This window comes from Lampetra fluviatilis, chromosome 42, assembly GCF_964198595.1.
Source record: "Lampetra fluviatilis chromosome 42, kcLamFluv1.1, whole genome shotgun sequence".
Taxonomy (NCBI): Eukaryota; Metazoa; Chordata; class Hyperoartia; order Petromyzontiformes; family Petromyzontidae; genus Lampetra; species Lampetra fluviatilis.
This window is the reverse complement of record NC_136316.1, coordinates 10481125-10499176: the sequence shown is the minus strand read 5'-3', so window position 1 is coordinate 10499176 and position 18052 is coordinate 10481125. Positions and strand designations below refer to the sequence as shown.

The following is an 18052-nucleotide window of genomic DNA, read 5'->3' as shown; positions in this document are numbered from 1 at the left end:
TGTCCGTTGTGTGTCTTTCAGCTTGTGGGGAACGGTAGTGCAACAGTTAGTGCACTGCACTACAAACCCGGAGACCAGAGTTCAATTCCCGCTGACGATTATCTGAATCGATCCCGGGCCTCCTCTTGGTCGACTCAGCCTCAAATGAGTACCTGGTGCAGTGTGTGTAAACTACGCCACTGGGGAGACAAAGGTGGCCGGGCATGGTGCTGGCCACCCACTCCTTCGTGTGCCGTACCACCCTTCATCGGTGCTCGCTAAGAGCACTTCCCAAACAGTCTGTTAAGGCTATACGGGGGATCTTTGTCTTTCTACATGTGTAGTGACTGACTCCGAGACACTAAAAGTAGGAAGCACAGCTTGACAGTTAACACTTCATAAATCGTAACTAAATGAACTACGGTTCCCAGTCAGGACACCTGGTTCACTGCCTGACTGGCGACGCGAAGATGGAGACAACGGCGAAGACTCCAGCAGCACGACGGGATCCCACTCCACACGACAGCCTCGGTCCCCTACAGGGGCCCCTCTTATACTGTCAGCGTGGCCTGGCTCCGCCCCCGGCCACACCCCCTTTCTGGAACTTACTAGCGAGTTCTTAATGTGCCTCTTTCCGTGTCCTTTTCCCTAGATCCCTCTGGTCGATCACCTGGCCTGCTGTCAGTCAGGGCTACTTTAAGCTGCAGATACACTTCCCCGCCAGCAGCCAGCACTTTGCTGCTACATGACCGATTCTATGTCACTACACATGTTAGGCTGTATGTGGTTTTTTATTACCAATGGACCACAGAAAGAGTACTGATGATGGTGGACACTGATGGTGATAATAATAGCGATGTTAGCAACAACAGAAATTATGATTATTGTGATTGTGGCAACTGATAAAGATGATCATAATGATATTGGTGGATAATAATGGTGATGATCATGGCTATATTGATAATGATGGTGGACACTGCCAGTGATTGTGGTGCTGATGATCTTGCAATGAGCGCCACGGTGGTGAGATGTTTATTACCTCATCCTGTTATATAGCAGGTCATGGATTCGATCCCGACCATGTAGCTTGTATATTTGGAGTTTGCATGTTCTGCCTGTCGTCGCATGGATTTTTCTCCCGGTGCTCTATTTTTTCCCTTCACATTTAGAAACATGTGTTCAGAGTATTTGGCTGCTATACATTTCCACATGGTAAGCCAGTTCATTGAGCTGTCATTTGTGACCAGGATGCTTCTGAAAAAGAGCGATATAGCTCAGTGAGCCTTACCTGGTAAAGTAAAAAGAAAGTAAAAAAGATTGAGGTTGATTGTGGTGGTGGACCATGATTGATGATGGCGGTATTGTTGTTGGTGATGCTCACAGGTGGAAGCCGGGAGTGGCCAGGGCGTGGAATTTGGCGACGTGCAGTGGGGCACGGCGCGAGTACTGCCGGTGCGGCTGACGAACCGAACGCACGCCACCGTTCCCGTGCGTCTTGTCATCTCTGCGGTGAGCGCCACCTCGAGCTGCAAAGTATACAAAATTATTTGGCATTTGTCGTGACGGATACTGCAAGATCCGACCATGTCCGTCCGGTGCTTGCCAAGCTGCACTGGCTTCCAGTTGCCGAACGAATACATTTTGTCGGTCGTACTCATTACACACACAAAGTGCTTGAACAGCAATATGTTGTTAATCTCGTCAAGGAGCATAAACCATCACGTGAACTCCAGTCATCATTGCAGCGGCTTTTGGCTCATCGTCGAACAAAGACGGTCACTACATCGCCCGCATTCAGATGCGCTTCTGCGGCCATCTGGAACTCTCATTCTTCCTCTTTGGGTCTTTCGGTAAAGTCACGTAGATAGAAAAATAATTTTAAAAATCACGACGTTTCGATTGCAACACAAGCAATCGTTTAAAGGGAAAAAATACAGCAGGCAGACTGCTGAGGCAGGAAGAAATATATATTTCGTGATTTTTTATTTTATTTTTCTATCTCCGTGACTTTACTGAACGACCTAAAGAGTATGAATTCCTGCAGTCCTTCCGTTATTAGGAAGCCACTTGAGCTATGGACTTTTGCATCTATATTGAAAACTCCTTACTTTCAAACTACTTTCTGTGTTTAGTTAGTTATCCTAACCCCGTTCATCCGTAATAAAGGTTTTTGGGTTGTCGCAACCCTCCACCACCCGATACGGCCAATCCGTAAAAAATGTGTCACGTTGACAAAAGACAAATATTTCACTACTTTAGCGCACCGGTGTGTTTAAGAGTGGATCCACAACATTTACAATTCGTTTACGACGTTTCGCTGGAAATTACATCCAGAATCGTCGGGTGATTTGCCAGAATAGTGAAGCCATCCACCTGCTTCCGGTCTTAAATAGTGCAGGATGACGTCATCATTGTTGAACCCCATCAGGATTCGAGATCAGAGGCGGAGGTGGGGGTGTATGCAATTATATAATAGATCAGTAATCAGCCACTTAGCATTTGACTCACCTCTCAGGAATTGCAATGTGTATTACTTAATAATACGCTTCCATGCTGCGCTGAGTCGATAGCGATTAAAATTATTTGAATTCTTCTAAATTTCAATAAATTGTTTAACTAATCTTGGCCAGTAATAATTAGTACTGCATAATTCTTCAACGTTATCAAAATCAATTGAATGTCCTTGTTGGCAATCATGCTCTGCCACTGCTGACAGCTGTGTTTGGGATAATTGAATGTACCTTTGGTGTTCTTTTAGTCTTACGTTAATGTTACGTCCCGTCTGTCCAATATAACGCTTACTGCATAAGCAATGGATCCGATATACACCTTCTCTTGCGAACTTCGTTAATTCATCTTTAGTACAAGACACTAGTTTTTGAATTTTGTGTACCGTACCAAATCTCACTTTAATGTTTTGCTTTGCAAAACACGGACTCATTTGTCAGTAACTCCCGAGATATATGGTATTTTAATTGTTTTGATAATCTGATCACTTTCAGCAGTATTGTTGTTCGATCTTGATTTGGCATTCAATGCTCTGTTAATTTGAGCATTATTATAGCCATTCAGTTTCAGTGCTTTAACATGTTTGATCTCTTTCCATAAACTTTCACCATCTGACACTGTCTTTGCCCGATGTATGAGTGTCTTGATAAGAGAGGATTTTTGTGCTGGATGATGATGTGAATCTGCATTCAGATAGGCATCTGTGTGCGTTCCCTTTCGGTCGACGCTGTGTGTTATTTTGCCATTTTGACTGCGTCCAAGCAAAATATCCAGGAATGGGAGTGTGTTGTTTAATTTTAATATCCAACCAATACTTTAGAACGCAAGACTTCTGCAATCATTGCAAATTCATTAATCCCCAAGACTGAGCAATACCAAATTAAGCCACGGGCCTAAAAACCACCAAGATTGTATGGGCTACCAAGAATTCGTAAAATCGGTATCCCATTATGGCCCATAGTAAGTACAATAGACTCTGCCACATATAAATTAGCAAAATATGTAACTAAATAAATACAGCCCTACATCGGAATGATATTTTCATTTATAAGAAATTCAGAACATCTTGTGAATGTGATTAAAGATATTAAACTTAACCCTAATGATATTCTGGTAAATTTTGATGTCATGTCTCTGTTCACTAAGGTGTCAGTTAACGAGTCACTTAAATTACTTGATACACTGGTAAAGAAGACAGGTTTACCAGAAGATATTCAAAAACTAGCCGACCATTGTCTAAATACCACTTATTTCTTGTGGAGAGGTGACTTCTTTAAACAAAAGTGTTGTGGATCCACTCTTCAACACACCGGTGCGCTAAAGTAGTGAAATGTTTGTCAATGTTACACATTTTTTACTGATTGGCCGTGTCAGGTGGTAGAGGGTTGTGACACTTTTATAAATAACGCGATCTAACCCAAAAACCTTTATTATGAATGAAACTCGTTGCAAAAGCCTACGTGTTAAACCCGTACATCCGATTAGCACGGTTGGCTATGTACTGTGCGAAAGAGGTTCAACATGCGTACATATGTACCACTCCCAGGGAGAGGAACATGGAGTAAGGGGAGACGTGCATTTCTGGGACTTGGGCACTTGTAAATGCAGGACAAAGACCGATTGGATCTAAAATAAATAATGTTTTATTTTACCAGTTAAGGTCCACTGAGATATGTCGTTTTTTTTCAGAAGCAACCTGGCCATAAATGATAGCTCAACGAAGTGGCTTATGTGGAAATGTATAGAAGCCAAATACTGTAAACGCCCCTCTCGCTTTGGTTTCAGTCGTGAACGGGGCATACGCGGGTACTGTACGCGGTGACTCATCCCGATCCATGCAAATTCTAGCAAACGCGTCATATCTCAAGCAAGGCGTCGTATCCCAAGACATTTTTTCTCGAAAAAACACGACATATACCAAATTCGACGTATTCCAAAGCGGTTGTATACCGAGGTTCCACTGTATTGTGCATGTATTCTGTGCCATGCCAGCCTTAGTAGGTGCTTTCTTAACAGCACATGTTCCAGTCGTCATTGTCGGCTATGTGGGGATCTTTCTCTGTATTGTGCAGAGCAGTGGATCATTGGTTAGCGCACTGTACTATGATCTTGGTGGCTCGATTTCATGTCCTGGGCCTCCCCAAGGTTGACTCAGCCTCCATTGAGTATCTGGTGTGGTGTGTAAACATCATCACTCAGGAGACCAAGGCGGCCAGGCGTGGACTGACCACCCACCCCCCTCGTGTGCCTTGCCGGCCTTCATACTTGCTTGCTAATAGCACTTGCTCATACAGTCTGTTAAGGCTATACAGGTGATCTTTTGTATCAACGTGTAGAACGCTGTGGCGTGGCGCTGCTTCACGTTCAGCCGAAGCGACCCAGAGACTGCGTCCAACCCCACGACAGAGGCCCTGTCCGCTCCCTCCATCATCAACCTCGTGATGCACGCTGCACACTCCGCACAGGTGCTACCTCACCACCCTCACTCCAATGGCTCCTCCCACTACCAATTGGGGCTGTGTCCATTATGGGGCTGGCAACAAAAACACATTTTTGCGTGACCGGTAATCGCATGAAAGAAAATACAGTAGTCTTTCGATTATCTGCGTGCAGTTTATCAGATTTACAGATTAACCAACCACCTGAGATTTGACATAAGTTAATAACTCATGGATTTTCCCTTTAGCCCAAATTAATAATCTATAAACAGTTCTACATTGTTGTTCTTGTAAATGTTTATTACAAGTCACTTGCTTAAACCTAACAAATATGTGCTCCGGTTAATCCAAAATCCACGTGATCACTTCTACAGAACAGGAGTTGCATATCTTGACTACAGTAGGCGGAGTTTGATTGCCCACTAAGTGACTGCTATCATCCACTTAGTGGGCAGGGTCTTCTACACAGGAGCAAGAAAGTGTTATCACTGAGCACGTACATCGATCGGTTGATCGTTAGTGTTCGTTCTTAATGTATACCTATGTACGTGGTTTTTGGCATAGAGATCCACGGAAAATGGATATTTTTTGATTATCCGCAATTTTGAATTATCCGTGGCCGTCCTCCCCGTCATTAGCGCGGATAATCGAAAGTCTACTGTAGTTACATGTTTGCTGCGCATAGAGGTGTCTCCCAACAATTATTACATTTTTACCTTGTTAGCCGAAAAACAAAGGTAATTTTCGTGATGTAATGTTCCACACACTGGACCTGCAATGAAGAGGTCACCGGTTCGATTCAATCTCCTTCGGCTCAGTGGAAAGTCTCTTCAACTTCAACTCAGAAACGAGGGCAATCAATGCATTAATTATGAAAACATGACCGATCCCGGACTTTTGGCAAGTGGTCATCGATTACCGTTTAACCACCCCTACAATGAAGGGGGCAGTGGTGAAAGTGATAGCGTTCATGATGTTGCTGATATTGGCGATTGTGTCAATGTTGATGGCGCTGCTTGCTGTGTGCACAGGAGGCCGAGTCCCAGGCGGCCACTTTGTGGATTTGCTTCAGAGCTCCAGCTCGGCACAGCAGTCGGACTGGTGAGTTTGTCCGTGTCACCGCCACCTTTGGCCGATGCGACCGCACACACCGACACGTGCACACCACATGAATCAACATGAATCCAGGAACCTTGTAATAGACGCACACTTTTTGATACTCATTGGCTGGAGTGAACTTTGTAATTAAGTGAGAGCACTGTGAGATGTAAATATCCCAGCACAGGAAAAAAAGGAATGAAAACAGTCATAAAAATCAACAAGAAAATAAAACACTCGCAACAAAAAGTAAATGGAAAATGTCATGTGCAAATCAATCACGAAACACCTTGCATCCGGCATTAATCCAGCATTAATTGCAATCGTGGCTTGCACAAGTAGAGTAACTAAATGGCTCGGTGTGTGCATGTGTGTGTGAGCATGCGAAAGTGTGCTTGTGTGTGTGCTTACGTGTGTGAGTACGTGCTTGTGTGTCCTTGTGTACCTTTGTGAATGCTGGAGTCTTATTAGTGTATGTGCATGTTAGTACGTGTGTGTGAGTGTGTCATCTCTAAGATCCCCCTACCATGTTTCCACTCCGGTAGTGGGTGTCTACCTTGGACCCCATTCAAATCTCACAGTAGCATGGTCTCAGCTAGCTGATGAAAGGTGCAAGCAGGAATTTCAACAATGCTTGCAGCTGAAGTTGGCATCGTCCCCCACTCCTGATGCCCAGGGGAAATGGGTGAGATTCAGTACTGTGGCTCATGCAGCTGCATGGCTGAAAGAGGAGGAGTTCCAGCTGGCTGAGAGAAAATGGCAGGCCCACTCTGATTGTCTACAATATCCCATGTCGGAGAATGAGGAGGCTTACTGCAGCTCAGAAGTTTGTAGTGCCGTACAGCACTGAGTGGTGGGCGTGGTTTGTTAAGGAGATGAAATCTGCCTCAAATAACTCTAATTCCATCAATAAAGTAACTTTCAGTGCCTCACCTATCACCATCCTTTAGGGAAAGAATGGTGATCTGACCTACACCCAGGAACAGGTCTGCAGGTTTGTATCATGGGGCAAGTTGGCGACGCCCCTGCTGGGGCTGCTGTGCCTCATATTGGCAGAAGTAGCCACCCTTTGTGGCTGGCTGAGGTTCCCTCTGTTGAGGAAGTACAAAAAAAGCGCTGGGCAGAGATGATATCTCAAGTGAACTGCTGATGGAGGGTGGCGTCTGTGGGTAGACTGCCCTACATAACATCATCACAACTGTCTGGACCACAGGATGGGTTCCACAGGACTCATTCTCATCAGCGAGTTACTCCAGCAGGCAAGGCTGCATTGGCTCGGTCATGTAGCCCGCATGCCCAGCCACCGCATGCCCAAGCGGCTTCTGTTTGGCCGGATAGAGTGGGCTAAATGGGCATGGCACGGGTTGGAGAAAAGATGGAATGATGCAATCCAGGAGGATGTGGAGCTGATTGGACTTGCCAATGACTGGTACCAGCATTGTCACGATTGACATCTATGGCGGAGGTTCGTAATAGATGGTACGGGGCAAGTTGGAGGCAGTCACCCTCCAACAACAACAGAGGGAAGAGGAGTGACACTCACAAATACGATTGGAGCACCAGGTGGTTAAAACGCACAGTAGGAGGCACACGTGGTGCATCTGCCAGTCATCTCTGTAAATCACGCCATAGCACCTGGGTCTGTCCCATGACCTCCTGTCGGCAAATCTGCGACACTTCACGTGGCCTCGGAGTGCACCTAGCCTGCCACAAGCACCGTGGAAACGTCACCCCGAGCTTTTGTTATTGTTTGTATGTTTGTTGTGCTCAAGTGTGCATCTATGTGTGTGTAAGTTTATGTGCCTGGGAACACATTATTGAGTGTGTGCATTTATGTTTGTTAGTGCATGTTTATGACTTTGTGTGTGCTTGTGAGATTGTGCACGCAATGCACGTCAGCGCATGTGTGGTCTCCCTGCCCTCGCTGTCTCGTCCCGTAGACGCCGTGGGTCCAGTGGAGCACTTCTCGGCACGCGTGGACGTGGAGCTGGACAGCCCCGGGCCGAGCACCGTCGTGAGCAGCCTGCCCCTCCGCGCCCGCGTCGGCGTCGCTCGTGTCCATGCCCCCAAGCACTTGCAGGTGGCGATCCTCACCCAACCCAGCACCGGCCATTTCCAGAGAATGGCGCCGTTTGTTGGCTTTAAATTTCACACCCTTTCACAGGAATCGTAGTTAATGAAGTCTGCTTCTGTCGAGAGAATATTGCAGTTTGCTCCCATGACACTTTTGGAGTCTTAAGAATCACCAGCACTGATGTTGGCAAAACGTAGCTTAGCTTTAACAGCCATGGGCCACGTGGTGTCTCCCACTCCAGACGCTGGAGTTCTTAGCCCGCCCTGGCACGTCCACCGTTCGGAAGCTTCCGCTGCAAAACGTTGGGAACATCAACGTGGAGCTCAGCATGAAGGTGAGGCACGGCGTGATGGTGGTGCTAGTGTGACGCCTGTTCACGCCAGACAAGCACGCCATAACCCCTTGTGCTGCTCTTCCCCAACAATACAACACCGCTCACTCCACTGTAGTTGGCAAGATTTTTACCGTATTTTTTATTTATATTACATGCCAGTGTAGTGAAATAAATGTTTCCTTTTGTATCTCTCACAGTAAGTGCAATACTCGCTTGAGACTTGGGCCTGTGTTGTCTGAAACCTCTGCACCTGTGCGTGCGGTTCAGGTTGTGGGTCCCGGTGTGGCGTTCTCCGTTCAGCCGAGCACACTGCACCTTTCTGCTGGTCAGGAGTCGGATCTATCTGTCTCCTTCGCTCTGTCCGATGACAATATCTGCCCTGCCCATGGGTAACAAGGATGCTACACCACACATCACACTTTGCGGGTGCTATGTTTATGTGTGTAAAAGGTGTAAGGACCCACAAGGGGATCATGGGAATGTGGGATATTCACCACTGGCGCAGGGCAGTTAATAGAGAGCACAATCAGAATATTGATTTATCCTGGAGGAATCCTATGAACTATGAAGCTCTTTTTCACAGATGTCCAGTAGGGGCATGTCAGTAAGTTACAATGGAGTGAAAATGGCAGCTTTCATGCGACCTACTTTGTTAAGTGCGATATCACGACTAATGCTATCAACGTGGTGACTGAACATCGATCATCGATCATCGATCTCCCGGTCTCCAGAGCAACAACACAAGCCAAGCCAATGGCCATGTTCAGAGCCAAACTGCACCAGATAGGCCATGGGACAAATAATCTTTAACTGAACATTGAGAGACCCTGCCGGGCAAAGTGCAAATATCTCGCAATCGTAATGAAAACCCATAACATTGATGTCCTGTCGCTCCAAGAAACCCACGTCTTGGATGCCCCACATGCCAGTGGCCGCTAACACATCCATGGATACAACCTCCTGACGAGCAACTGTACCACCCAAAATATGGCTTGGCCATATACTGTACGTGAAGAACACCATCACAGAGTTATATGCCTACCCACCAACTGAAGAAGAAGCCACCTACTTCACCAGCATCAAGATAGGAGAGCTGCACATAACCAATGTGTACAAAGCCCCTAATTCAATATGGCCAAAGCCAATGCTCCCGAGTGCATCAATCCCAGCCCGATACGTTGTTGACTTTAACAACCACTATACTATGTGAGGTTATGGAGTAAATCAGGCCGACGGAAAAGACCTCACCGACTTGATGTCCACCAAAGATCTGCACCTGGTTTTCGATCCCAAGCAGCAAGCAACTCCCCTTACTGTAGCCGCCAAGGAGACTATCCCCTGAAGAATATACTCCCTGCTGGACGAAAGAGACCCAGAACCTGCTCCGGCAGTACAACCACTCGAGCAGCTCAAAGTTGCAAAGGCCTTGCTAGAGTCTTTAGGCTCAGCCAGACATCAGTAATGGATTGAGTGCGTGGAAGGCCTGTGCTTCACACTCCAGCCGTTGTGCCTAGACCCTACTACGATATCTGGGTGCTGCTAATACAACAGAATACTGGACCGCAAGGGTTCTGCTCAACTCTATAGACTCCAAACTTGTGGAGAACACAAAAAGATCGCCCAACAAAAACATCAAGCGGGAGGTCCATTGCTCATTACATTAGAAATTTTGCTCCATTTATTGACAACATCCCACCGCCATAAGCACAGAGGAAGTGAGAAAGGGTCTGGCTGCAATGAAGAAAAGCAAGGCTGCCGGCAGAGATCGTATTCCCCCCCCCCCCCAGAATTCCTCCATCACTTAGGCCCTCAGGGACTCCAATGGCTTACAAAACTGTACACCAAACCCGTTAAATCCAGATGCATCCCAAAAGTATGGCGAGAAGCGATGGTCATTGCAATGCCCAAACAGGGCAAATCAACTGACGACCCGGGAAGCTATAGGCTCACATCACTCCTGTATACGACCTATTCACTCCTAAAACGCACCATCCTCTGGAGAATCAGCCCCCTTGTCGAGTCCGTGATGCCTAGAGAACAAGCGGGATTCTGGCCTGGAGGCAGCTGCTGTGTCCATTCTGAACCAAGACCTAAACACCATTGTTGAGTATTTACGAAATGGAGGCTCAAGCCAACTCCCCTCAAACCAATAGTCCCGGCATTTCATCTTGATAATAGGAGCGGCAAGCACACTCTGAAAATTAACTTCTGCGGCAATACTGAGCAACATGACCCCACTCCAACCTATCTCAGAGTGAAGTTGGACCTACGCTAACATTCTACCATCGCCAAGACCTCAACAAGGGTCAACCTGGTCCAGAACCTGGCAAGCTCAAGCTAGGGAGTATCAGCACCAGTGCTACGGACATCAACGATTGGCCTTTAGCTGAGTACTGTGCACCAGTATGGACTACAAATTCAGTCATCACACTCGACTTGTTCATGTTCAAATGGACACTGCTATGTGGTGTATCACTAGAATCCTCAAGTCGACCCCAAAACCCTGGCTGCCGATGCTGTCACCATATGTCTTCCCCACCCATCCGGTGCACTGGGGCAACCTTCTGGGAAGTACTGCGAATCGAGGAAAACAGTTGCCTACCCATTCATCAGGACCTCAGTAATATCCCTCGCCATTGCTTGAAGTCACGCAAGCCCTTTTGGACCCATGCGCTTAACCTTCAATGCGAGTTCAACCCCCATGAAGCTTGGAGAGCTGAATGGAATTCAAAAGAACGACCCAACGCAGAAGATCCCGAGTTTTCATCTTCTACGAAGCTCATGGTTCGCCCTAAACCGCATCCACTGCACAAACCATGGGAGATGCGGATACCTGATCCACAAATGAAAATTTTATATAATGACGCAATGCCCAATCCACAAATACAAAGGAGACATCACAGCGATCCACTCTGCTGCTCCTGACGCGATTGTCTGGCTTGACCACCTGAATGTTAAATTATAGTTGTTGCTTTGCATCTACATCAGCCATATGGAAGAGGAAGCAAGTTACAATAACAAGCAATACAAAAAACGATAGGAGTGCAAAGTAGAGAAATTCCTGTCGATTTTTCAACACTAAATACAAGCTTGGGCAAGGCAGCAAAATAACAACAAAAGTGCCACATTAAAATGTAACTATCGATACACGATTCAGGATCAAAGTTACAAATCAAATTTGCAAATGTGGTTTTACCTAGCACTAATCTTCTATTTCAGGATATATTTTTTTAAGCAAGATTTACGATGTACAGGAAGAAAATAAAGGTTGTTCCACAACATTGGTGGTGCAACGGCTTTGTCACCTATTCTTGTTCTTGGGATAGTTAAAAGGCAAATAGGGGGAGACCCTTTAGCCTTACAGAACACGCTATTGATGTTGCCGTAACTTGATGTTTTCCCCAGCCTGTTGCAGATCCTGGTACTGCCGATGGGCCCCCAGTACGAGGTGTGCCTGAAAGGGGAGGTGCAGCACCCATCGCCCCTCCTCAACATTCCCCCGCTCCTCTCCAACAAGCAGTTCCTCAGCTGGGGTGGCGTTTCTCTGGGGCGCGCCATGTGGGTCTCCACAGTCATCGCGCGCACTCGCATATTCGTGCACGTGCACTCTCGTACTCAATCTCACATGTACTCTGCAAAGACAGATCCTCCGTATAGCGGTAACAGACATTTGGGGCAAGTGCTGGCACCACGGTGGTGAGATGTTAACGACCTCGGCAGGTCGCGGGTTCAATCCCGACCCTGATACCTGTATATTTGGAGTTTGCATATCTCTCTCCCCGTGGCTGCATGGATTTTTCTCCGGATCTTCCGTTTTTTTGCTCCACATTTAGAAATATGCATTTAGAGCATTTGGCTGCTATAAAATTTCACGTGATAACCCACTATCATTTGTTTTTGGACTATCATTTGTGGCTAGGTCACTTCTGAAAAAGAGTGTGATATAGCTCAATGGGCCTTACCTGATTACATAAAAAGTGTAGTTTAGTTTAGCTGTTAGCAAGCATCTATGAAGACCGGCACAGCACACAAGGGGGTGGGTTGCCAGCACCATGCCCAACCGCCTTTGTCTCCCTGGAGGCAGTGTTTACACATCGCACCAGGTACTAAATGAGTCAACCTAGGGGAGGCCCAGTACCAGTTCAGATAATCATCACTGGTGTTGGCCGTGAACAGGAATCGAAGTCTGGATGCCAGGTTCGTAGCACAGAGCACTAACCACTGTCCCACCGCTCCCCTCACATATACAAGCATGCACACACATGGGTTTATACACCTGTATGTGTGGGTATATTATGTGCAGGGAGCGGTAGTGTAGCGGTTAGCGCGCTGCAATACCAACCCGGCGCCTCGAGTTTGCTTCCCGTTCACGGCCAACACCAGTGACAATTATCTGAACCGGTCCTGGGTTTCCTCTACGTCGACTAAGCCTTAAATGAGTACCTGGTGCGGTGTGTAAACATCGTCACTCGAGAGACAAAGCCGGTAGGGCGTGATGCTGGCCACCCACCCCTCGTGTGCCGTGCTGGCCTTCATAGGTGCTCGCTAACAGCACTTCCTCCAACAGTCTGTTATGGTTATATGGGGGATTTAACACGTAGGCTTTCGCGACCAATATTATTCATAACGTTTTTGGGTTTAGATCGCGTTATTTATGAATGTGTCATAATGATTGGCCGTGTCGGGTGGTAGAGGGTTACGACACATTTATAAATAACGCGATCTAAACCCAAAAACGTTGATTATGAATATATGGGGGATATTAATCTTTGTACATTGTGTACATGTTCATAACGCATTTGCAATTTTGTGCGTACTTGCGTGTTGTTGTGTCTGCAGCCAGCAGAAGCTGACCCTACGGAACAACTCGGAGACAGCCTCACTGCCACTGCGCATGGTCATCCGTGGGCAGGATCACGACTGCTTCCAGGTGCGTGCGTACCTACGTACGGCTACTGTGAGATTCAGAGCCCACGTGTGCTAATTCCGCGCTTTGGATTATTAATTATACTGAACAGTGGGGGCAGGGTTGTTGGATGGAAATGTTTAGGTGATCAGAATATTTATACTGGAGGAATCCAATGAGCTATCACGCTCTTTTTCACAGATGTCCAGTAAGGGTGGGTAAGAACATTACAACAAAAAACAATACAAAAAACATGATAGGGCAACATACAAGAAAGGCAAACATAGCTACTCGAGAGATAGAATGCTTCATCGTTTAAAAGTGATTCTAATGATTTGTTGCACCTGATATGGTCATGGAACCATCATTTATTCTACATGTGTAATGTAGTAACTCGGCGGGAGACGACTTCACGGGTAACACACTCTTTATTTTACCAAACTCGTTCACAGGTGACTAACACCTACTTTGTATCTCGGGTGACAAACACCCACTTAGTATCTCGGGTGATAAACACCCACTTAGTATCTCGGGTGACAAACACCCACTTAGTATCTCGGGTGACAAACACCCACTTAGTATCTCGGGTGACAAACACCCACTTAGTATCTCGGGTGACAAACACCCACTTAGTATCTCGGGTGACAAACACCCACTTAGCTACCCTGGCGACTAACGCCCACTGAGCTACTCGGGTGACCAACACCCACTTAGCTACTCGGCGACTAACGCCCCTGAGCTACTCGGGACACTCCCTGCCCGGGGTATCCGTCTTGACTGTGGGTCCCCAGCCCGACCCACGTGGGCGTCGGACCCCGGGTCCCACAGCCTCGCCTCCGAGCCACACAGGGCCCCGGTCCCCACAAGGACGGCGGGACTAGGGGTCTCGGGGCACTAGGTCTTCAGCTCCGTCTTCTGGTCTTCAACTGGGTAACTCTCCCCGAGTGCTCTCGCGCGTCCCCCTTTATACCCCACCTGCGGACGTCGCTGCGAGCACCCATCCTATTCGACCAATCACTGGGCGCTGGCTACGATCCTGTTTTCCCACATCTCAGCGTGCCTCAGCACCCACGCCGCGCCGCCCCGTCATCTGTCACTCCCGGCGCGCGCGTCCACACCACGCCCACAACGCGTGCCCAACCCCGCACCCCGCGCCGCCCCGTGATCCATCACTGTCACAGTTGGCGCACGTCAACACCACCACTACATCACCCCCTACCACATAGCTCGCAGCCGACCCGGCTGCTATAAAAATATACAAACCCCCCTGTGTGCCCCGTAACACAACACAACAACAAGAACAACAACTAACGTAACAACACAACACAACGCGAACACTACCATCCGCAACCATCAACCAATGCCACCGCGACAACAGAACAATATATACAATTCGGCGAGTGACAATAGCAATGTGTATGCAGCAAGAAAAATAAATGGAAATTTTTTTTTTTTTCTCTCGACTCGTGCAGCGTCCCATTCTTTCCGAGCGTCCCTACAACGGGACATTACCCCGGCAGAGGGGAACACCGGGCGAGCTCGGTGTCGAAAAAAACGTCTTCATGAAAATTGTTGTGCCCTAGCCCGAGTCCGCCTTGCCGGTCCGTCGTACGGCACCAGACGCGGTTGAACGTCCGGTGGTGCCGGCGGTTCAGGAAGACATCGGCCAGGCATCGAGGACCCGTGCGTGCCCCGGGGTTCAGGCTCCCGACGGTCAGCAGCCGTCAAGCCCGAGGCACCTGGGGGTGGGTCAGGTGGAGACACGTGAGGATCAGCCTGCGACACCTCCCTCCCCGAGTCGACGGTCACATCACACGCCCGGTCGTTACGGCACAGAACGGGGTCACACGGTGCCGCATAGGGCTTCAGTCGGGAGGGGTGCACGTACCAACGGCGTTTTTCCCATTTAATCTGTATACTCTGGGGTCGTGCAACCCGCACAATTTCCACCGGTCCCCTCCAAGGTCTCAACAACTTGGGGGACGTAGCCAGCGGTGCCTGTGGACAATGCAGCCAGGCCTTATCGCCTGGTTTCCAATCATGCGTATGCACCCTCCGCCCATGCAATCTCTCGTTCGCAATTTGCCGAGACCGCGAATTCAACCTCGCCGCCTCCCGCGCTTCAGTCAATTTGGCGATATTAAATTTGATGTGGTCTGCCAATTTTGATTTTGCACGTGGCTGGGAAATCCCCAGTTGGACGTCCATGGCCGGATCGGCCTCCCGCCCATACATAAGAAAAAATGGGGAAAACCCCGTCGCCGCATGAGGGGCCATTCGATAGGCCGCGAGTACCCCCGGCACCTGTAAGTCCCAATCAACCTGATCGTCGCAGACCTGTTGGCACAACATAGACGTAATCGTCCTGTTCAGACGCTCAACCATCCCGTCAGTCTGCGGGTGGTAGGGGGAAGTACGCACTTTCTTTGTACCCAACAGGTCGCACACCTCGCGCAACAAAACGCTCGAAAAATTCTTTCCTTGATCCGTCAGCAAGCGTTCGGGGGCGCCCTTGTCCAAAACATAGCCCTGGACGAAGGCGTCCGCCACCGCTGCAGCCGACTGGTTGGCGAGTGGCCATGCCATGGGCCATCGGGTGAAGTATTCTACGCCAACCAGCAGGAATCTATTTCCCCTTGGTGTAGCAGGAAAGGGCCCCAAGATGTCCAACGCAACTAATTCGTTTATGCGCGAAACTTGAATGGATTGCAGCGGTGGATTAGCTGCCAATGGTGGCGGTTTCCTTTTGGCGCACCCTACGCATCCCTTAAGAATATTCGCCACGTCGTTACCCATCCCCGGCCAATAATAGTCTCGCTGGATTAGGGCGAGCGTTTTGTGAAAACCCAGATGCATGAGCCGTTCATGAGCTGCCAGAACGACCCTACCCCGCATAGCAACAGGCACAACGAGCACGTGACGCCGGGACATGTTGTCCCACTTCATCAAAAGGCCCTGTCTGCACACCCAGGAACCGACCCGCGCATCCCCTACCTCGGGAGCGCCAACTTTTCGACGTAGCGTAATTAGGGAGCCGTCGGACATTTGGAGACGGCCCCACTCAATGAGGGGCAACGACAACAGCGAATCCCTCCCCGTGGGGGCGTCGACTCCCGGGGTGTCAGTGGCGGCGAGCGCAACTCCCGGGGTGCCGGCGACCGGGGGTTTGCACCGCGCCGATCCCAACAAACATGTGCAGTCCGTGCACGGTGGCAACCGCGACAAGGCGTCCGCATTTGAGTGTCGCAATCCCTTGCGGTAAATCGTCGTGAATTGGTAGTCCTGAAGGACCTCCAACCATCGGGACAATTGGCCCGATGGCTGTGCCACGCGCATAGCTTATTGTAGAGCCGCATGGTCCGTACGGACCGTAAAATGACGGCCGTAAAGATACGGCCTGAATTGCTGTGTAAAAAACACAATCGCTAACAATTCACGACGAGTTACGCAATAGCGTTGTTCGGCGGGGGAAAGAACTCTACTACCGTAGGCGACCACCCGTTCAACCCCCCCGACCACCTGTGAGAGCACCCCCCCGATACCCGTGTTGCTGGCATCTGTGTCAAGCAAAAACGGTTGTGTGAAATCGGGGTAACACAAGGGGGGAGCCTGCACCAAGGCGTCACGAAGGGAGCAGAACGCAGCCTCCTCTTCCGCCCCCCAGTGAAACCGCACACCCTTAGCCGTCAAAGCGTGCAGGGGCCTGGCTATGGTGGCAAACTGCTTGACAAAACGACGGTAATAGGAGGCGAAACCAATGAAACTGCGAACCTCCGTGACCGAGGTTGGCGTTGGCCATGAGCTGACGCAGTGCGTCTTAGCAGGGTCCGTCGAGATCCCTGAACGACTCACGATATGGCCCAAATACCTGACCGATTCCCGAAGCAGAAAGCATTTAGCCGGTTTAAATATAAGCTTAGCGGAACGCATCCTGAGGAACACCGCTCTCAGTCGCTGGAGGTGCTCCTCAAAAGTCCGACTGAAGACGATGATATCGTCGAGATAAATCAAACAGGTATCCCATTGGAGGCCCGACAAAACCAATTCCATGAGTCTCTGGAACGTGGCGGGAGCGGAATGTAAGCCCATGGGCAACCGGTTGAATTCAAATAGGCCACCAGGTGTCCGGAAAGCGGTTTTAGGTTTAGACTCGTTATCGAGTGGCAATTGCCAAAATCCGGAAAGCAGATCGAGTGTGGAAAAAAACTGTGCTCCCGCCAAGGCATCCAGCGACTCATCCATCCTGGGGAGCGGATACGCATCCGCCATCGAGATTTTGTTTAAGCGGCGGAAATCGACACAAAACCGCAAGGACCCGTCCTGTTTTTTTACTAGGACAATAGGAGCACCCCACGGACTAGAAGAGGGCGAAATGATATCGGCCGCCAACATATCATTAACCGCCGATTGCACATGCTCCTTCTCGGCTGGGCTGAGCCGGAAGGGATTCTGACGAATAGGGGCCGCGTCCCCTGTAGCTATGTGGTGGCGCAACAGGTCAGTGCAGCCGATATCGTACTTATGTTTGCTGAACACGTCAGCAAACTCGAGTAGCAAAGTCCTCAATGCTCCCAATTGCACCTTGGACAAGTTAGCTGAACCGGCACACAACGAGTCCAACCACTCAGTCCCCTCATCACTTGGAGGATGCGACTCGACAGTGAAATCTGCTTGAGCCACGAGCCGTTCCTCAACGGGTAGCGGCGCGGCGTGAG

The 18052-nt window shown here is 49.0% G+C and overlaps 1 protein-coding gene across 5 annotated transcripts in view; it reads left to right on the top strand.

The window, feature by feature from the left end:
• CEP192 (centrosomal protein 192) overlaps positions 1 to 18052 on the top strand; it is a 128352-nt gene that overhangs the window by 54373 nt on the left and 55927 nt on the right. For all 5 annotated transcript variants that reach the window (XR_013639933.1, XR_013639932.1, XR_013639934.1 and 2 more), the window contains exons 22-29: positions 1363 to 1488; positions 4824 to 4952; positions 5957 to 6026; positions 7964 to 8103; positions 8339 to 8431; positions 8699 to 8820; positions 11837 to 11989; positions 13271 to 13361. Coding sequence is in view for 1 of the 5 variants with exons in the window: in XM_078875821.1 (XP_078731947.1) it covers positions 1363 to 1488; positions 4824 to 4952; positions 5957 to 6026; positions 7964 to 8103; positions 8339 to 8431; positions 8699 to 8820; positions 11837 to 11989; positions 13271 to 13361 (924 nt within the window). In the remaining 4 variants the exon portion in view is untranslated. The remainder of the gene's footprint in view (positions 1 to 1362; positions 1489 to 4823; positions 4953 to 5956; positions 6027 to 7963; positions 8104 to 8338; positions 8432 to 8698; positions 8821 to 11836; positions 11990 to 13270; positions 13362 to 18052) is intronic.